This window comes from Neopsephotus bourkii, unplaced genomic scaffold (assembly GCF_033783945.1).
Source record: "Neopsephotus bourkii isolate Nb327-2 ecotype Australia unplaced genomic scaffold, CSIRO-AGI_Nbou_v1 NB_1363, whole genome shotgun sequence".
In the NCBI taxonomy this organism is placed as follows: Eukaryota; Metazoa; Chordata; class Aves; order Psittaciformes; family Psittacidae; genus Neopsephotus; species Neopsephotus bourkii.
Genome location: NW_026901842.1, coordinates 503,873 through 525,700, shown reverse-complemented (window position 1 = coordinate 525,700; position 21,828 = coordinate 503,873). Strand labels below are relative to the sequence as shown.

At 43.6% G+C, this 21,828-nt stretch overlaps 1 protein-coding gene across 7 annotated transcripts in view; it reads right to left on the bottom strand.

The window, feature by feature from the left end:
• Nucleotides 1-2,981: 2,981 nt before the first annotated feature.
• UNK (unk zinc finger) overlaps nucleotides 2,982-21,828 on the bottom strand; it is a 46,834-nt gene continuing 27,987 nt past the window's right edge. For 2 of the 7 annotated variants that reach the window (XM_061366926.1, XM_061366925.1), the window contains exons 9-17: nucleotides 20,708-20,755; nucleotides 19,616-19,816; nucleotides 15,208-15,276; nucleotides 14,377-14,551; nucleotides 13,135-13,236; nucleotides 11,524-11,712; nucleotides 8,514-8,695; nucleotides 7,706-7,963; nucleotides 2,982-7,318 (exon numbers count right to left, since the gene is read on the bottom strand). In XM_061366926.1, coding sequence (XP_061222910.1) covers nucleotides 7,163-7,318; nucleotides 7,706-7,963; nucleotides 8,514-8,695; nucleotides 11,524-11,712; nucleotides 13,135-13,236; nucleotides 14,377-14,551; nucleotides 15,208-15,276; nucleotides 19,616-19,816; nucleotides 20,708-20,755 — 1,380 coding nt within the window. In that variant the 3' untranslated portion in view covers nucleotides 2,982-7,162. The remainder of the gene's footprint in view (nucleotides 7,319-7,705; nucleotides 7,964-8,513; nucleotides 8,696-11,523; nucleotides 11,713-13,134; nucleotides 13,237-14,376; nucleotides 14,552-15,207; nucleotides 15,277-19,615; nucleotides 19,817-20,707; nucleotides 20,756-21,828) is intronic. The other 5 variants (XM_061366929.1, XM_061366928.1, XM_061366930.1 and 2 more) reach the window with 4 other exon arrangements.

The window sequence follows — 21,828 nt, the reverse complement described above, 5'->3', positions numbered from 1 at the left end:
GAGCTTCTGCCTAAGAGCTCAGCTCAGTCTCCCCTCGGGCAGGTTCAAGCCATTCCCCTTGGCCTGTCCCTCCATCCCTTGTCCCAAGCCCCTCTCCAGGTTTCCTGCAGCCCCTTTAGGCACTGGAGCTGCTCTCAGGTCTCCCCTTCAGGAGCCTTCTCTTCTCCAGGCTGCCCCAGCCCAGGTCTCTCAGCCTGGCTCCAGAGCAGACCTGATCCAGCCCTCGGAGTATCAGTTTGGGCAAGGGCTTGGCTGTGCTACATGAGCTGGGCTGTTTTCCTCTGCAGGGACTCAGGTGGTGCTGTTCTGAGTTATGGACCATTGCAAAATATCACCTACACCGAGGTATAAATCTAACAGCCAGGAAAGCTGCCACTGCCTGGCTCAGGATGGAGCTGGGTTTTGGTCTGTGACTCACACATAAGCACCAGGTCTGGTCAAAAGGCTTTCAGGATGGGCAGTGTATGGTAGCTGATGATGAAAGAAGGACCCCGTGCAGATTTGTGTGTCCCCAGCTGCGCAGTGCTGGCAGAAAGCAGGCGCCTGGCACCTCCTTGCAGAAAGTGAGTCTGGCTTTCTGGTCCCATGGTTGTTTTAAGAATGTTCATAGCTCTCCTATTTTACCACCACCTGCACTGGGCACCATCTGCAGCAAGGAGCATGGACAGCCCCATCAGCCAAACCTCAGGGTGCTTGGGGCTGCCCAGAACCCAGGCACAGCAGCAGGACCCAGTTTGTGCTGGGGACCTGGGTCCCTCCCTCTGTCAGGGGTGGGAGCACTGCAGGGTGCACATGGGGTGAGGGGGTTGGTGAAGCTTCCGCAGCACCAGTCTTAGGAGGAGCGGCTGAGGGAGCCAAGGTTGCTCACCCTGGAGGCTCAGGGGCTACCTTATTGCTCTGTGAAACCACCTGACAGGAGGATGGAGCTGGGGGCCAGGGTGGGTGTGTGTGGATCTGTTCTTCCAAGTAATAAGCAACAGGATGAGAGGAAACAGTCTCAAGTTGCACCAGGGGACGTTTAGGCTGGATATGAGGAAAACTGTCCCTGAAAAGGTTGTCAAGCGCTGGAACAGGCTGCCCAGTGTGGAGTCACCATCCCTGGAGGTATTTAAGAGATGTGTAGATGTGGTGCTTAGGGACTATGGTTTAGTTGTGGACTTGGCAGTTCTGGGCTCACGGTTGGAATTGATGATCTTAAAGGTCTTTTCCAACCTAAATGATTCTTACTCTGTGATTCTATTTGGTGGTGCTTCTTGGAGCTCACCTTAGCTGCATATCTTACTAGTAATTACTAATAATAAATGGGGTACTCCCTCTGCCCTGATCCTGCAGGGGAGTGCTGTGCTTGAGCTGCAGCAGGTACCTGGGAGCTGCCATGTTCTGGCAAATGAGAAGCATCACCCTCCCAGGTGCCTGAGAACCCGCGGGGCAGAGAAACCACGGGGTCAGCTCAGGACAAGCTCTCAATGCAGAGGTGGGAAAAACCCCAATGAGCTCCTTTTGTGTTGTGTGACGTGGTGAGGCTCAATCAAACCTGAAGCAAGAGGGTTAAGGTGCTGCTGGCTCACAAGAAAACATTTGCTGGTTTAAGTCACTCGTTTCAGCCCCTTGTAGCTCTGCAGAGAAATAAGGTTCTGGAGAAAGGTCCCTGCTTGTAGAAGAGGAGATGCCATCCCAGGTTGCTGCTGCTGCTCCCAGTAAGGAGAAGCCCCGTGCCTGCCCCCTGCAGCATATCTGGTGTTGGCATCCACCGGCACCTGGCCTCATGCTCCATTGCAAGGCTGTTACACAGTGCTGAGCCTTGGGTGGTGGTTGGGTTTAGCTCTAAGTTTAAAATGGTTGTGCTATAAATTTCCCTGGGCTGCCCATCATCTAAGCTGGTGTCACCACACCAACCAGTGTAGCCCCAAGAACGGCTGACACTGGCAAACCTCAGGTTTGGGGGTGTACGAACACCTTTATTAGCCAAGGTAGTGTAGCTGAATATTTTGCTCAGCTCTGGGCAGTTGTGTGAGTCCCACCCAAAAAGAAATTATACCCTTCACAGAGAAAGAAATAAACGTTACGCTTGGATTGTTTAACTAACCCCTGGACGAGGATGAGAATAGCCTAAGCATTAAACAGATATGGCTTGAAGCACACAAAACCAGCTTCTAGCAAATGTAAGACTGAGGAGGAAGAAACCCCCATCACCTGGTGAAGAACCCCAACACAGGTGAACTGTGACAATGCAAGAGGGAAGGGGGTAGGCAGCCTATGAAATTTTATTCTACTAATACCCTGTAATAAAAATCGGGTGATTTAAAAGGCTGTCCTGGGTTCAGCAGTAGCAGTCATTTTTCTCCTTCCTAGTAGCTGGTGCAGTGCTGTGGTTTTGACTTTCAGCCTGGGAACAACACTGATAACACCGATGGTTTTAGTTGCTGCTCAGTAATGTTTAGTCTGACCAAGGACTTTCTGAGTCTTGTGCTCTGCCAGGGAGGAGGGGAAGCCGGGAGGAAGCAGAGCCAGGACACCTGACCCAAACTGACCAAAGAGGTATTCCATACCACAGCACGTCATGCCCAGTATATAAACTGGGGGCAGTTACGTGGAAGGGCAAGATCACTGCTGTGGTCGGGCTGGGTATCAGTCAGTGGGTGGGGAGCGGTTGTATTCTCTTCCCTTGTTATTTCCCTTATCATTATTAGTGGTAGCAGTAGTGGTTTGTGTTATACCTTAGTTACTGGACTGTTCTTATCTCAACCCGTGGGAGTTAACATTCTTTCGATTCTCCTTCCCATCCCTCCGGGAGCCAGGGGACAAAGCAGGAGTGAGTGAGCAGCTGTGTGTTTTTCCTGAATTACTGACTGGACTTAAACCACGACAATGGCCTTTGCCCATAGCAAGGGGGTTGAAACGCGACGATCTTTAAAGTTCCTCCCAACCCAAACCAGTCTGGTTCTGTAATTCTGTGCCCCACCCAATCACACTTCAGCAGATTTCTTTTTTCTTAGCAAAAAAATAAAAATTTATTGTCATCTAAAAAAAAAAAAACCAACAGAAAAAACAAACAAACCAAAACCCATTCTGCCCTTGGAAACTGTGACACAGATCAAGTTCTTTCCAGCCCCACATGCAAATTCACTCTGCCAAGAAAAAGAGTCTAAACCGGGTATCCGACAGCCAAAACACGTATTTACAGAGTACGAGAGAACAACAGCTGAAATCACAGTTCTATACATGGAATCAACAACACGTTTTACACAGCACCGATCACCATTCTGCCAACTTCTACACAGACTAGGGGCGCTTCTGCCCAGTGCCCTTCCTCCTGGGGAGGAGCCTGGTCAAGAATTGCCACCAGAAATACTGCAGTGTGTATTATTATTATTATTTTTAAACGTATACTGTATTTATTTTGTTTTAACATTGGAAGCTATGGAGTGGGGAAGCCCCAGAAATCTCTCTGATGCAGTCACTAGTTTGCAGGAATACTTCACCTTTAAAATATCAGGTTTTACATCAGTAACATCTATTCTGTTGGCCATCACTCCAAGGGTTATTCTAATTCTGGAGGAAAACACTGGTAATATTCTTCCTTCTCAGATGAGGAAAAAGAGAGGAGGCTGGTGGAAGAGCCATGAATTACTGAGCCTGTCCAGCACTACACACCTCCTCACAGGGTAAAGGCTTCTCTTCACTGTCTCAGCTGCACAAGCCTTGCAGATGGCTCAAGTTCAGCTTCAGAGATGTACAGAAAGTGTAAAACCCTACAGCAGGGGACTGGCTACAGCAACCCCCTTCGGGGGAAAATATGCTCCAGCTCCAAGACCTTCCCCTGGTCCCTCCTGTGCCACTGTGCCCTGGCCACAGCTGGCAGATGGCTACAGCACCTAAGGTCAGAGGTGACCTAAAAGTGGTCCTGTTAGTCCAAAGCACTGACAAAATTCTTCAGCTCCTGGCTATTGCCCTTGCTTTTTGATGTCCATCTACCCAGGGTAGTGTTGGCTTAAGCCACCTGCTTCTATATTCTTTTTTCATAATAATGTACAAGTTTGACCTTTAAGATACTGTGGTTTCACAACACAATTAAGAATCTCTTCCCCCAGCTCTTAAGTTGGACTAACTGTGCATCCAACCTGCACAATTAGTCACCGAGGTCAACACTTCTGAAGCTCCCACAAATGTGGGGAGGAAAATCCCATTATCCATAAGGAGTCTGTGTGAAGAAGCAGGGCCCAGACATAGTCATGGCTGCTCACCAATAGCCAGCTGGGTTGCTCAGCAAAAGCTTTGTGGACCAAAACTTTGTTGTTAAGCATGGCCAGAAAGGCCCTCTTAATTCTGTGTCCTGTAAAAGGAAGCTCCTGCTTCAAAAGGAAGCTTGACAGTACCTTACGCGGGCACATCACCACAGAGAAGCTGACCACAGACTCTTAAAAGCAGTGCTGTGATTTTGGCCCATCCCTCCTGCCCAGGGCAGGCAGGAACCACTGCTGGAGTGGGTCAGCAGTGCTGCCCCTGCCCCTGCCCCTTGCTCTCCCCTCCCTTGTTATAAAACTGTCATGGAAATGGCCCTCTAAGATATCCACGAAATATGCAAAGATGAAAGTTCTCTTTTCCATCTGATGCTTAAGAAAATAATTCACATTTCAGATTTATATTTTTTTTAAAAGCAGCAGAGAAATTGATAGAAACCTCAATTTAGGATGTGTTTCTTGAAGAACCAAAGGAAAGTGAGAAACAGCGTATGTGCTTGTGCAAAGAGAGTGCTGAGATACAAGGGGTTGGGAGCATGGGAAGAGGCTGGTGCTAATTCCTTCAGGCTTTTCAGCCACAAGTGCAGTGCAGTGATGGAAAGTTTAGTTTTGAATTCTTTGGTCCTTCAGTATAAGTTTAAAACAGAGAAACGCTTTTACTCAAATGGGAAAAACATGATTTCTCTGGCCTGAATTTTATCTTGTACTCCCCTGCCTAAGCAATATGACCTATGGAAATGGGGGGAAAATACCTCTTTTCCCCCTAGACACAGTAGCCTGCATCACACCAGGACTTGGAGTCCCACTGAGACATCTGAAAGTTTTATCCGAAAAGAAGGGACAAAGGGAAAAGGCCCAGTGCAAGTCAGATGCAGTCATGCAGGTGGGTGCCGGACAGTTCTACCAAGGGTAGTGTTGTCTTAAGCCAGAAGAAGAGGGGTAGCCAAAAGCAGCATTACCCTGAAGAGTCCCACAGGGAGGCAGCAGAGCAGAAAACCCACCATGCTAATACAAAGTGTTACAAACCAACAGCCAAGAGGCTGAGTTGTTCTGGTTCTTTATAAATATTAAAGACCCGATTCAAGACTTTATTTCCTATGATTTAAGTTAGTTACAAAAATTATAGTAAATTTTTACCTTAACTGGGCTTTTTCCTCCTCTCCCCCCTTCTTCCAGGCCCCCCCTTTTATTTTTTTCCTAAGAAACACTCACATATTTTCCTTAAAGGTCTCTCAAGATCAGACCAAGGCAGATGCACTGCCCCATGGCACAGACATTCAAAGGTTATAACCAAACAACATAGCCACAATAGTCACTCAACAGTGTCTCTCCATAAAAAAAAAATAATTAAAAAAAACCTGATGCTAGTTACAATAAAATACACATGGAAAGAAAGAAAAAAAAAAAAAGGCATTTTTGCCAAAAAACCCAGAAACAAGTTAATGGGAAAAACATAAAAAGAACTACACAGAGCTGCACTTAGAGATCATCTGGGAATGCATATGAACCCTTTCCATGTGAAGGAAAGGTGGAATTACGGAAGCAAACCTAATTATGTCTTTGCATTAAATATGAAGTTTTCTGAGAGGCTCCAGTAAAAATTCTGTTTTCCTACAACAGTGGGCTGCTGGAGGTTCCAGTGCTTTTCCAGGCCAGAGAGGGGCAGCACAGGCAGCATCCCTGTGCAAAATAAAAATGTTTCATCAACTGAGTGGCCTTTTGGTTGAGATCCCAGCAGGTTACTGCAATCCACCCGATGTAAAAAACCAGCAGACACATGGGTGAAGGAAGTCACAGCTCAGCTACTGGACAGGTCTAAGTTGATGGCATTTCTTTGTCACACTGGACTTTCTCTGTCACCACAGGTACACATGATTTGTAGCATGAGGGCTTCTGGACCCAGGGCTCCACCAAACCATCCTGGAGGTGCTGACTCAGGCAACATTGACTCTTCAATGTTATCAACATCAAAAAGCCTGGAATTGTTTCATGCATTTCAGCACTGACTGTGAACCAGGTCCCTGTCGCTAAAACAAAACTCATCTGATCTGAAACAGTAAAAAGTCTCCAGAGAACTACCAGACAAAGGGGGGCCTGGAGAGAACCAACCTCTGCATTGGTATTTCTTTCATAAAGGCTTTTAGCTGACACAAATGCAATAATTCTAAGGCTGCTCAGACTTGAAACATGTCTGCTGCATCAGCAATGAACACTAGCCACTGAATCTGGGGGCTTGACTTGTGCTAGATCCAAAACATTTTCTTTCCCTCTTTTCTTCTTTTCATAAAAATATACAAAGAGTGTAAAAAAATTTAAAAAGCGAACTTTGCTGATTAAATGACAAAGTTCCTGCACATTCAGAGCTCAGCACTGGAAGGCCCACCAGGCAGGCACCCAGCGGAGCTTCCATCAGGGAGGACAGCTTTAACCAAGCTGGGTCAGTGAAAAAGCAGGGAGACCAAGGACATGAACTAGTAACTTCAATACACCTTGATCCTCCCTGTGATTGTAACTCTTCCTCTGGAAAGCACATGGAAGCCCCTCTTGCCCACTCTAAATACTTCTGGGAATAGTCAAAAATTTGTTATCACCTAAATAGAAAAGAGGAGAAACAGAGACTCTTTGCAAATGGCCCTTTGATCTGTATTAAAAACAGCTCTCAAAGTTCCTCAAGAGTTAGAATTAATGGGGCACAGGTGAGGGGCAGTTTAGATACAGGATGTAAAATATTAAAAAGTGCTCTGCAACTAATTTTTGTTTTGTGTGTGTATGTGCGTGTGCGTGCATATACATACACATTCACAAACACGCACTTACACACACATATATACATATATATATATACACATACATATATATGTACGTATGTATAAAGTTAAAAAGTTCTACACGATATGATTAGAACAAGTGTCCTTGGAAGGTCACGACTGGAGAGGGTGGGGCCTGTTGGGATGGCAGATAGGGCACTCGCCCTCCTCAGCGCAGGTCTCACACAGCACTGCATGTTGGCACGGTAACACCACCCGGTTCTCCTTCTGACATTCAAGGCATTTCACTGACTGCATCTGAAATACCGCCTGCAAGAGAGGGGGACAGGACAAAACACAAGCATCAAAGTCACAAAACAGAGGGGCTGCTGTCCTGCACTATGCAATTGGGGAACAGCAAGGAGGCAACAGGGGAGAGACCTGCAGGTGTCCACCCATTCACCTGAAGCAAAAGCAAAGCAGCACAGGACAATGTCTTTTAGGACCTTTAGGATCAACAGAACAGCTTTGACTGACTTAAACTCTTGTGCTTTAGGCACAAAAATAATGTAGGTATTTTCCCATAAGCTGGCTAAACCTCACTTCGGCTACATCCACATAGAATTGGTTTGACAGACTACCCTGAGAAAAGGGAAAAGCACCATGATATGCAGGAGTAAAGAGAGCAATCCCTTCCAAACAAAGCCTGGCACTCACCTTATCAACTTTCTCCAGGTTTGCCCGAAGCTGTTTCTGAAGGGTGTAAAGTGAAGACAGTGAAAGCGTTTCCAGGTCAGCAAAGGAGCACAGAAACTGTGGGTCCTGGCCTGTGTGGATCCTCTCCAGCTCCTCCTGAAGTTTCTTCACTTGAAGCTCCAAGGCTTCCCTCTGCTCTCGGGCCAGTTCACATTCCATGTTAGCTGTGTTGGCGCGATCATTTGCTTCCTCTGCCTCCTTTTTCCAAGCATCACAAGCCTACAAGTTCCAACAAAGAAGGCAAAAGAAGCAGTCTGAAAACTTGGTCATCCTCCAAAAGAGAATCCAAGGGAAAATAATCTATTTCCATACACTCATCACCAGGAGTGCATTCTGTCCAACTTGCCCTGTTCCCAGATTTTGAAACATCCTTGGAGCTTTGTGCTTCAATGTTCTGCTCATCCCAAATACCCCATCTGGTTGGGCTGTGGTTCTACATAGTTGGCTCACATAACGAAGAGGATGAACTCTGCATATTGGCAAAATTGCCATGGAACTAAGTCAACTGGAAGGTCTAAGAGACTGTCAAGCACTCCAGTCCATCTGTATGACACCTGGCCTTGCACTTCCAGCATCTGAATACATCAGGCACAGTGACTCAGTCCCTCTTGCCATGGGAGAGGGAAGAATAAGGTTGCTTAAGAGAATGTGTTTATAAACCTACAGTCCTTCCCATCACCTCACTGCCTGGAAAGCTCCTGGTGAAATGCTGACACCCTTCTACTCCTTTACATTCGCTAATTTCTCTTCTCGGGAGTTGCTTAAGTACCTGTTTGGCTTGTTTCCAAGACTCTTCCCACTGCTTTATTGTGCCATTGGCTTCATCCAGTTCTTGTCGTAGCCGTGCCAGCTCAGCAGCACCTGGACCTGACAGAAATGCAGGTGAGGTACTGGGCGAAAAACTCCCTGAAGCAATGTGTTCCCATATGCTGCTGTTCATCCCATTTAAACCTGTTTCACAGGGAAATAGAGAGGGTTATATCACTGGCAATTTCCCCATTTCCTCCCTACCCCTGTGAAATCCAGGACTGAAAAATGTGTACACAGGAGAGATAAGATCATCTTAAGAATTACTTTCATCCCCAGTACCCAGGAGTCTGCAGTAAAGTGACTTACTAGGGGAAGTTTCACACCATTAGACCTCATCTTTAATCATAAAAGTAGCATCCAAGAAACTGAGTGGAGGCAACTTTTGAGCCAGGCTGGGTTTAAAAACATTGATTTTACAGCAGAGCTGACTACCAGCTTGAATTCCCCTTCTCCTATGAGAACCTGTGAACTGCTTTCTGCCTTCCCACTTGCGTGCAGTACAGCCATCAGCACTGGTGACCAGGCTGCTTCATGCAACTAGTCCAGGTGATGATTCTTCTCATATATACTCTAAGAAAACATATGCTTTTGTATCCTCAGCTTGGTACTTAGGAAATGAGTCTCACTTCCCAAACAGCGAGACTAACATGTGCCAATGTCATCACTGTTTGCATATGCAAGAAACAGAACTAACTGGAAAACCCTGTTTATAAACAAGTGGAGGTGAGCTTCATCCCCAGCAGAGCTCTAGCATAAATCTAGTTATGGGCACTGGAGAAGACTGACTAGCCACTTCCTTAGTTTAGCTTGTTCAAACAGTTTCTCTTTTCAGAAAGAAATTCAAGGCTTAGGAGACAAAGCAGTAGAAAAACAGTTGTAAGCAAAACACTGTTTTTCACAGCCTCTTTTAACAATAACAACAATAAAAAATCTACTTAAAATAAGCATCTACATTTTGTATTCAGGGGAAAACTAGTAGGAAAAGCTACTATCAAGACAGAGCTGCCAAGTGGACTCTTAGGCACACAGACATGCACCACTTTGATGGATAAGTCATTTTCATTCAGTGGTGCTTACCACTGGCTGCGGACATTCCTAGATCTAGTTGTATTTGTTAATTCTGATCTTACAGCCGCCAAACTGACAGTTTCTGACAAGCCCCGGGGCCTACGGCCTCTTGCTGAGGGCTAACCCTCACAACCTCCCTTCTGGTACCACCCAAGACACAGTTGTGGAAAAATGCAGCTGAAAAATAGTGACTTGTCTTCACTAAGGGCTTAGGTGCCTTGACAAGTCGTTCAGCAGAGCAACAAGGGATCTTTGCCGACTCAAGCCATTTACCACAGATCCATTTCAGCTACTCTGAAGTGTGCTCATTCAAAAGGAAGCAGTCTTAATGGAATCCCAATTCACATTTTGTTTTAAAATAATTCAGTTTTCTCAAATGGGAACCTAGCGCTAAGCAGGATGCTGGCAAGCCACAAATTCTGTCATTTTATCTTGTCATTCCTTTGTACTCTCTCTTTCAACCTGCTGTTCTCATTTTACACTTACATCGGTCAGGAATGCCTTCTCTGTGCATTTTGTATATAGCACACTGGGAACTAGCCCAGGACTAGGTATTTTTAACTCAACTGCAATACAAACAAGTAATAACTAAACACACTACACACTAATGTGTGCACTCAGCAAGTTACATGGAATAGAGAGATTCTAGATTCCCAACTGCTAGGTTACTATTTAAATAACTTATCAAAACCTTTGCAAAGTACTTTTGTTGTATTACAAGAAAATATCTAACTTTTATCTTAAAAATAAATTTAAATACATTTGTGAATATCCTACATGTCTTTTGGGGTTTTTGTTTGTATAAATTCATGGTCAAGACAAATGTAACTGCTTGTTTCTTCTGAAATTGAAAGCAGGCCTTATCAGCAAGTTTTCATTTTCTTACTGAAACAGAGAACAGCCAGCCTCAACACTAATTACTAGCAGAGATGCTCTCTGATGTCTCTTTTCTTATTACAGTAAGTTTAAAAGCTGTTAAAGCCAAACAAATAGCAATCCCAAGGCATGGCAGCATGGCTCTGGCCTATGCAGACAAGGGATGAAGTTACACAGTGTATGTAGAAACAGATTGCAAAAGCATGTAATCCCTTTCTGAAGTTAAGCTGAATATAAGGATTAGTGTATCTCAAATCAGAAGAAACATTTGCATCTAGTATCAACAGAGAGAACTAATATTTACTAACAGAAATGAGCAGAGCCACTGTCACTGCAGCCTTGAGCCTAGTTTTATTTCTTGAGGTAAGCCTGTGTCTAGATAATAAAATCTATTTGGCCTCTCACTGCCCAGTTGTGCTTGATACAGCTGTGGAGCTTTAAAGCAGTTTCTCAGCCCTTCACAATCGTCATAAACATATCCTCAAAGGTGGAAGAAGACACAAAGGGGACAAAGCTGAAGGTGGAATACTTAGATTTTTTGCAAAGTCCAAGACCTGCAGAGTACCAAATAGGAGAGAAAAAAAATAAATCACCCAAGCCTGCTCTAGAGTTCCTATAAGTCAATCTGATCTACAAGCAGTCTTCAGGGCAAACTGCAATTCCCACCTTAACTAAGCAGAGCTGAGGACTCAACTCTGAGTTTTATGTGAAGCAAAGTCTCAGCACAGCACTGCTGGCACGAAAAGGCAAAGCTCTTTTCCTTGATCATCATCACAACAGTGAGTCACTTAACCTGTCTGCCCCTTCTTCTCAGCCTAGAAACGTGGGAAGCAGAGGGAATTCCTCCCTTGTTCAGAAGGCATTAGCTGATTTTCTGTAAAGCAGCTCCTAGTACTGTAGCTGTTCTCATGAGAAGAGATACAAATGGCAGCAGTGGAATAATACATTAAAATTAAAGCTAACTTATAATACTTACATGGCACAGACAGGCATGTACATGGGGAACACACAGACTGTGCATTTACCTAATGATCCGTGAGAAGCTGATGTCCCCAGGAACGTGCTTTCTGATTGGCTTAAGTGTCCCTGGGGCTGATGAAGGAAATGCGATGAGAGGCTGACTGGTGGAGAAGGAGAGGCAGAGTGGAAGGAGGCAGAGCTTCCAAGTGACCCGGGGATATTTACAGGAGCAGAACTTTGCAGCAAACTCCCACCTGGACAAAGAACACACAGAGAGTATGGCTATGTATGAACATGAAGTATGGGCACAGTGCAGGAGTTCAGAGCAGAAGGCACTGGGTTCCCTTTCTCCTCCCTAAGTCCCTCAGAATTCCCTCTGCTTCTCATCACACTCCATTCCCCTTTCAGCCTTTAAGAGAAGGCTGCCACCCTATGACCCACATAGATTGAAACCCTAAAGAGTTCAATGGACTATTCTTTCATCAGCCAAAGCAACAAGAAGTTTTCTGAGGAGAGTTCAGTCCCTATCAGTCTAGAGAAGATGAATTTTGCTATTATCTGGTGAAATACTTTGCAATGAACATTTCAGTGCTAAAACATGTTCCTCTGCCTTCAACACTTCCGAACAACCTGCAGTAAGACAACTATCACGCTTGGTCAGGTCATGATCTTAACCAGTAAAAATCAGTAACAAGCTTCAGTCATTTTAGCCACACCTGAGTGCCCAGATCGAACAGCCTCAAACAAAGAAAAGCCAAACCTCCAAAGACATCACACTTCCCTTACCCAGAGGTCATTCTGCCTGCCACACACAGCTTGAGGGAGATCTCAGCCCTGCTCCCCACTCTCTCCTTGTCTCCGTTAGATATTCACCAGGTAACACCCTGATCTGACATGAACAGAGGGAAAAGCAGTATGGAGCACCTCTAAGCCACTGCAGATGGGTAGCAGCAGAAGACATGTACACTTTTGCAGGGAAGCAGAAGTGATATTCTTCAGGGTTCCTTCTGTAAGTCCCTTCCTACTTCAATACATCTCCAGGAGTGTAGTTCCCTTGTAAACCTTCACGCAACCAGAGGTAGGTCCCGTTCAAAAACCTGTCTTACATAGCAAGGGTAGCCAGAAACTAGACGGGTAGAAGTGGCCTTAGAATACCTCCACATACTAAAATGAGACAGACATTACAGGGATCAAACCAGCAGACCATGGTGACACTCTGACAGATGGATAGCATTACAGGTCAGTGAGTTTCCTGTTACTGCTAGGGAGAGTTTTCTGCTTAAGATGCAAATCAGTATACTTTGGCCTGTTTTTAAAGGTATCAGATGCCTTCTAGAGTCTACTTACACACTTCCAAAAACCAAAGAAAAAAAAACCAAAACCAAAAAACCACAATCCCCAAAAAAACACAACCAACAAAAAAACCCAAAAAAAACATATCAAGACCCATTCAGTTTCAAGGAACATCCCCAAGACACCTGGGCCCAATGGCAAGAACTCAGCTCTGCTAGTTAATGAGGGCAAGCTTTCACTTCAAAGACTCTCAGTGGTTGCCAGAGTTTGTTATAATTGTAATTTTGGGACTGGTTTTAGAGCTTTGTTGGGCTGGCTCCACTGAGGTGACTGGGCAACACTGCTTGGCAGAAGATAAAGAAAGCTCTGTTGCTTTCATGTACCTATCATGATGCCACTCGTGTGGGGCACTGTGCTGCTGTCAAATGTCTTCTCCAGGGCAGCCACTCCGAATTCATTCAGGTCCAGGTCATCCAAGGCAGACTCTGCCAGACACAGAGGTACCAATTATGTTATAAAGGACCAACAACTTCAAGAGATAGGATGGCCCAAAGAGCCTACATGCAGAGGAGCTTTTCCTCTCTATTTGTCAGTCTGCACGGCCCTACTCTCCGCCCTGTGTGACGCTGTTCTTAAATGCTTTGGCAGAAGTGTCATGGGCAGCTTTTGAGTTTAGGTCCTTTGTCTGATCCGGTTCTTTTCATCTCAAAGTATTCCCAAATATACGAAAACCGCAGTTTCCGTAAGTCTTCCCCAAACTGTTCTTTTAAGTCTGTCCATAATATGCAGTAACACTGGCTTATGACACATCTGGATCTGGCTTGTGTCCCTAATTTGCTGAAGAGCCACTCAGAAAAGAAATTCCAGTAGAAGGGAACACTTGAAAAACATCAGAGTTTCAAAGATAGTGTAAAATAAAGAAAGATTATGAATGCCTGTAAATGTTACATCTATTTGAACATGCCTCATCACTAATCATGATCAATAGAATTCCATCCCACACATGCCCCCTCACCTGCTCTATTTTTAACAAATTAGTAATTTCACCTCAGAAATGTTAGACTAAAAACAGGAGGGAAAGGAGAGGGAAGAGAGAAAAAAAAAAAAAAAAAAAAAAAAACAGGTGACCAAAAAATCCTGTACCTAAGAGGGATAATTCTGCTCTTTAGACTCTCCTGCTCTCCTTCTTCTTATAGCCTCTGTCCTACACTCTATGAAGGGCAAATCCTTATAATCTACCTGTTGGTCATCCTTGCTATGAAATCGTCATTTAGAATGTAAGGGGCTGTTACTGTGGAAAATGCCCCTGTGATTTCCTGCCTACTCAAAGACCTCTTTGTCACTTTGACTACCAAAAATAAAGCCCTTTACACCATCTGACATTCTGAATAAGTGGCTCAGAGGCCTTCTGTTGGTCCCTTGGGTGAATTTCATCCATAATAACCTGCAGAAAACATCAGATGTGTCAGAGTCACAGAAAAAGCTTACAGCCTGGGGAATCTGCCATCAATGACAGAGATGAAAAACTGCAGCTCACTGGAACACCCATGATACTGCAATTCTCATACCTGGTGGTCCATGTCTGAGGAAGCCCTACTAGCATAAATAAAAAAAGGCAAAGTTACCTATGACAGACTCAACGGTGTCACTGGTTGGGTAGAAGGGAAGGGCATTGGCATTCATGCCTGGTATGCTGCTGGTGCCAGCAGGGCTTGGGGGCGTTGCAGCCAGACTGGAGGTGATACTAGAGGAGATGCTGGATGTCAGTGGGCTCCCCACTGGGAGAATACCCAGTATGTCCTGAAACAAGAGTTTTAAAAGGGAAAGAGGTAGGAAATAAAACATCCTTATAGAAGAATCCCTTCAGAAACATGCAGCAACAAGCCAAAGATCAGCAGCAAACCTGTTCTTGCCTGCTTCCAACCTGACAGATGGGCTGGTGCTACCACTGGGCTGGGGGTGGGGGAAGAGATTAACAGCTTTTCTTTAATTTCTGCCAACTGTTCTTCATTCCATCCCAGTCTGTTCCTGTCCCTAGTATTACAAACATCTTTCAGGCTGCCCCAGAATAAATTCCTGTGACCCACAGGCTGCATGCAATCATAGGCATGGGGCACAAAATCACTCATTCAGACTTAGTTCAGCAAACATCTTAGAACCTGATATTAAATTATCTGCTGAATCCTTGAACTTGGGTAACTCTGAAGATCCAGTCCCCCTCAACTTTCTGTAATTTGGAGACTCTCTCCATCACATTATAGGCCTATGAATCTATCCTGAATTCACACAGGTCCTGCATTGCCAGCAAATCATCCCATCTTCATAAAGTAATTCCTCAAGCTGAGCATCCCTAATGGTGTCTGGACACTTATTTACTCCCTGCAGAGTCATTGTGTCCTTTACTGTGGTGGCCTGAGCACTGAGCTAGGCTCAGGGCCCTGCCAGCACTACCGTACCTGCTTGGGCTGTAACAAAGGCTGCTCCTGGTTCCTGTGTTCCAGTGAGTGGGACTTCATTTTTGCTTGCTGCAGTAAAGAAACAGAACAAAAGATAAGCAGAGGAATTAGCAGCACAATTTACAATGGCTGACTGCTGGCATTGGAAAAGCCATGGGGAGCACAGTGCCCTCTTCTCTTACAGCCTGCTCTGGGCCCTAGGTAATTCAGAGGGTGGGAAAGCACAGAAAACACTCCAAGTAATTTGCTTGCTATATACCAAGTTGTCACCCTAGAGTTATGTAAAGACTTGTCACAATTACATTCATCTTCAGTGCTTCTTTTAAGTCCTTTGCTAGCATAAAGCATATCTTAAGAACCAAACCCCCAAATTAATTATTTTGCCTTGCTGTAACTCCTCAGTCCTAACAGTATCTAAAAAAGGGCCTAAACTGTGGGAGGCAAACCATATTTTTAAATTATGTAAACATTTTTCAGCTTTGGGAAAATAAAGTGGGTAGACCCTGTTTTCCCTCAAACTCTTCCAGATCCCAGCTAGGGCTTCACAGTAAAACACAGCGATAATGAACCAGCTTTAAAAGCAACATAATCAAAACTGATTTAAAAAAAACAAAAAAAAAGTCTTCCCCCATCCACTAGCACAGAGAGCTCAAATCCATAAAACATGAAGTTAAGGCTGTCTTGAATTGCAAAACTGCATGAATGCCAACAGATATTCAGAATTACACTATCCTGTCTAAAAATTCAGCTTAAGGACCTTCCAGCACTATATCCTAAATGAATATCAACCCTCTTGCCTCACAATATCCAACAATAACCAGAGTTGTGAATAAAGCTGCCTCATGAGCTTGTCGGTTTGCAAAGGTCTGTCCTGCTGGCCCTGCTCTCTTGATCCCCTGTTGCAACACGTGCAAGGCACAGGGAGGTCAACCACACCCTCCAGGCACAGATAGGGAGCAAAAGTACTGAGAGTCAGGGCTGCTTGTTGACTTGCTCTGCAAACACCCAGGTCTGAAATCAGACATATTCCAGGCATAACATCCACTAGATCGTTTTCATCACAAATACATGACGTACAACAGCAACAAGAGACCCCACGCTAACCTGAAGTAATGCACCTTGACTGTCTGGCTTAAACTGTTTTACGAATAGGATAGATAGATAAATGATTGCTGGAGAGGGATGACATAACCAGACAGGTGAAAGAGCAGCCGAAGAATTCATCTCCTGGGTGTACTTCAGGAAATCATTTTCTCTGTTCAGTTGTATGCCAATGGGCAGATGGGGAGGTCAAAGCCTGGCAAACAGGCAGTTGAGATACGGACACAGATCCTCTGCAGTGGGTGCCACTCTCTCACACTTCCTTGAACAACGTACAGTGTGTTTACATGCAGGGAACTACCACTGAACCAACCACAGGCTCCTCTTCCTTTGCGTGCAATAAATGTGTTATGTTGGTGCATCTGTCTGTGTCTGATAACACACCTGCTAGATTATCCAACACATCCCTACCTTGTTTGTCACTCATTTGAACACAAGATGAGCTATCAAGAGACTTCTGCAGCTAACGGAAAAGCACATATGCAGCCATGCCCCTCTCCTCCCGCTGAAAGACTTCCTACCAGCTGACTCTAGTTGACTCTGGTGCAGTGAAGTCTTACTGGAAGGGATTTTTTTTTCCTTTAAGCAGAAGAAAAAGTGAACTCATTTCTGAGCTAGTCCCATTTCCTGCTGCCTTAAATTCAAGTAACACAAGTGAAACATGAAGCAAACTGATTGTCATCCCCAAGCCAGTCTCCTTTAGCTCTGAGTAACATTAAAAAGGGCATACATTAAGACAGACATTCAAAGGACAGGCTGAAATTCTCCAGCTCACTCTGTGGCAACCAGGAAAGAAAACAAGGGACATAAATTATGACTGAAGCTGGAGGTTTTCTGACCAGCATGGAACAAACCTACTGCTCTGTGTGTCAGGTCTTCAGAACACCTCCCGGTCATGGTACACAAGTCCTCCCAGTGCAGCCAGCTTTTTTCCAGCTTGCTAAATCTTCTGGGACTCAGGGAAAGTATTTTCAGCTTTAACTGCTGGCTCAGCCTTACCATAAACTATGTGGAATCTATTAAATACAGAAGGCGTATTTTTCATTCTAGTAAGACAGAAACTATTGGTACTAATTCTACAGAGGTAAAATGACAAGCCAATTGCAGAGCTGTGCCAGAGTGTCTCTGAAGTTTTCAAATGAGTGAGCAAAATTAAACGCCTAATTATTGGTCTAATTTACAAGCTATATAAGAATAGCTTGTAACCACTGCAGCCAAAGGGAATTAGAGAGAATTTTAAAAGTAAGTAATTATAGATTAAAAGAAAATTAAATTGGGATACTTATGAGACACCTAATTTTGTCTGTAGAAGCCTAGCATAAAGGCAACTGTGATTACTTCTGTCTGTATCTTAATAACTATTTCAGTCATTTAACACAAGGTTTTGCTTAATTAAAGCCACATAACTAAGAAGCTACCTGAATACAGTAGTTCCGTATCGCAGCCTTAAATATGACATAAATGCTTGTCATCTGGCCCTCCTTTTAAAAGTCCCGTTCATGCTCCATCCTATTCTTGGCTAGGCTTGTTGCCTGTTTTCTCCAAAGCAAGGCATTCCTAGCACCCTGTCTCTGCTGGCAGGGAACAGGGGCTCTCTCAGTCCTTAGGTTCGGAGTTCATTCCTCCTTTGCAGCAGAGGCAACAGAGTGAGCACATGTTTTTTCTTTTGTTTTGAAACAACCACTCCAAGCTGCTGTGCCCACAAGAAGTGCCAGGATCACAGCATGGTCTGCTCTTTACCCCCAAAGAAACAGTGCACCATTTTGCGATTTCCTAAGCCACATCCACGTTAAGCAAGACAATGGAAACATTTATAAGAAAACATACATGCATACAGCTTAATCTCTATTTGTCAATAAATCATTTTAACTAGACTTAATAGTGCTCAAGATTGGTACTGCTGCAAAGTTTGGTCATATTTTCCCAAGATTATAATAAATAAAACAAAAACCTTAGAGTCTGCTTCTAAATCCATCCATTTTATGCAAGATCTTGTCTTGACAGATATTTCTACTTTTTTCTCACAGCAGTGCACTACTGATGCAGCAGTATAAGCTTATTAAGGCTAGTTTCTTTAATGTTACAGACAAGAGCTTATATGTAGCCAGGTTGAAAGCAGCACTTTTGTCATTTTGGGTTTTAAGCAACACAGACCAAGTATTTTTATTCCTTTTTTTAATATATATATAGGAACATATAAATATATGTATAATAAAATAGTATATACTAAAATAATAAAATGTATAAAAGGAATACATATAAATATATTAAAAAGCTATTATATATAAAATATATAAATATATAAAGGAATAATATATATATTATACACATATTTATTTTTTTTTTCCCCAAGAACATGTAGGAAACACTTTTGCAGGCACTTCTTCATAATAGTGGCTATTCCTTCCCCTAAATTGAGATGCTGTTCTGTTACAATTACAAACCCAGAGAGGAATAAAAACTGAGACCTGAGCTTGGCTGACTTGGAAGGGAGGGTGCAGAGAAACTATTAACATCAAGAAGGGAAATTCACAAGAAGAAGTTGACTGTGGAAAAGCTCATGTGTGGCAGAGGAGATGGAAGGAACTGTTCTAGACTTAGGGAGCAGTCTGAGTAAGGTGCGACACCAAGAAAGAGAAAACTGAGGAAAGGCAAGACTGGGATATCTAAGAGGGGTAATGGGAAATGTCATTAAGAAATGTGGGTTGGGTAAGAACGCAGAGGGTTCTTCAAATGAGAAAAAGGAATTAAAATTTAATACAGAAGCCACAGGAGAGAGTCAAGGATCATCATGATACAGCCAGAGAAGCAAGAGACAACTAACATGACATTTTTAATACAATGGAAAAATAAATGGTGAAAACAGAAAACAAACCAAGTCACAGAGATCAAGGTAAGAGTTTAGAATGAGGACATAGAAGGAAGGATGAGTTTCCATGAGACAATACAGCAAAAGAAACACCAACTCCTGGCAAGGACCTACATAAGGAAAAAGAAAGCAAGAAGTGATATGTGGGAAGCTACCCAGGGTCAACACAGGACACAAGTGCTGGAGGATTAGGAAAACAAGCAGCAGCTCGACTTCTACAAACTGCATGTGTGATGGCAGCAAGGCAGACAACAGATGGACGATGGAAGAGCCTGGAAGGGAGGCTGAAAGCAACAGCAAAGACCTTAAAACTGCTAATGAGAACAGTGCTTTCTCATTTTTGTTTCTTGAAAAATAAAAAGTACATTCAAGCTAGACTGGGCACTTTCTCATTATTCCTCATCCCCCCAACTCTTCCAGCCAATATTCCCTACTAACCTGGCATTTGAAATTCTTCAAATACTCGGCCCCCACCTGATCTTCTCGCTCAAACCCCGGTGCTTTCTTGTAGCTGCCAGCTGCTGTTACCGAATCTGGAGGAAAACCAATGGTCTCCAAGCTGTGTGGCTTTCCAATGGCACCAGGAGGAGACCCACATATATTAGATGGGCTTCCAAGACTGCTGTTCCTACAAAGAATCTAACAGAAGGAACAAATGTCAAGAAAGTTCAGCCAGCAGCAGCAATGACTTGAAGAGGAGAGGCATCCCATAGAAGAGCTCATTCACTTCACTGTGCACCAATTATACTGACAGTCAACACAAACATACAAGCTTCCAGTAAATGGTAATTATAAACCAGGAAAAATCTCCTTTGATACTGGATTTATACAGTCCCACAATTATGGTTTTATTGTCATTACTTTGTACTGGAGTGCAGTCATATAAAATCCAACCTAAGTTCTAGTTTATTCTTTTTGAGGCCCCAGATGTGACTGATCAAGTTTCCAAACCTGACTGAAACACTCTTTGCTTTCCTTAGGGTACAGTGGATTCTGTCTGCACTCTGAATAGTACTAGTGTGAAACCTGGTAAAGTGCTGCGGCAGTCTGAACAACCAAGCACATCTGAGCTGTGCAATACTATATCTTTTGCTTTCTAGCTGGAAATCTGACAGTTTTAATGCAAGCACAAGCAAGTATCAACAGCTGCATTAAAAACCTCAAGAATTTCCAACAGTTCCATTCTTAGGACTAAAACCAGGGATCACAGTCTCATGCAACAAGGCTAGTTTTGCACTGTAGATGAAGTCACAGACAGCAGCAAAGGAGATTAAGATGTATTTCAGAGAAAGTGCCTACCTGGATCAATGCAGATATCCCATTTCTCTGGGACAAGAAATTATTTGCCTGCACTGGCAAGCATGACTGTGCTTCAGACATCATTTAGACAGCTACTGCTACCACAGATTCAAATGTGGCACAGTCTGGGCTGGCATTAAAAAGGAGCATTCTACAAATGTTTTGATTTAATTTTTTTTACAGACATTCTGCTGTCCACACTTCCCCTACAGTCACAAAGATACTACTCACTGTGGTGGAGGTGGGGCTAGTTGGCAGAGTTCCTGATTTATTCCACACCTACAGTACAAATACAAAACAGAACAGGCCATGTGAGGCTGGCTGCTAGAGGGACCTCTTTCTCTTATTAATTCATCATGGAAAATGATCACCAGCAAAGCCATATTTGTTTGCAAGCTACATGCAGATGCCCCGTGGAGCGATGAAGTCACAGAAAGACATGTGTTGCCATTTGGCATATATCCAAGGATTAGGAAAGACTGTTTGAAAGACCAAGAAGTTACGACAGAAAAGATCTGAACTGTCTATTAAGTGGAAGGTATCTTCAATTGCCCTGCAGTCTTCAGAGACTTTAGATGATACACTCCTAAGATAAAAGCATTTTTGTTTTTACTGTTTTCCAGTGTTATTCAGTGAGAGAATATAATACGCTCAGACTTTAAGACCTGTTTGGGATTCTAGCTGCAATCAAATTCAGGAGTATGATGAACTGTTAGGTTGGCTTTGCACTAATAAAATCAAACTATCATTTCAGAGAGGGAGAATAAGACAAAGTAGATATCCTAAATGAATTCCCTTAATTCTGACTGGTTTCAAATGAGTTAAACTCATGTCATTTTACCTTCTCAAATCCTTAACCAAACATTTGAGAAGGTTGCACACCTTATCAACAGTAATGCGAACAGGAAAGACTTAACTGAAAACAACCCAAACCTTCTGCAAAAACGGTGTGGTCTAGCATTCTGTAGGCTTCTTTGCTCTGTGCACCTTCAACATTTAAAGATCTCCACTCTTGTATGTACAAACAAAGTATTACCAGCTATCTGGGGCATTACTGAAACATATTCCAGAGTTTAGCTACTTCTAGGAGAGGAAGGGAATTGAGGATATCCTCTAATGCAACACACAGTATGCACAAGCTAAACCTCTGAGATTACAGATGCAAACAAACTCAAATGTAAACAAATGTGCCTATGTACTTTTGAAGTAATAATGTCTCTCAGCCTTTAATTAGACTGCTTGGAAACTAAGCCCAATATGTACCTCCAGACAGGAAGGAGTTGGACTTCATGTGCAGATTTCACTTTCAGAAAAGTACATCAACAAACTCAGCAAAGAAAGGAAAGCTTACA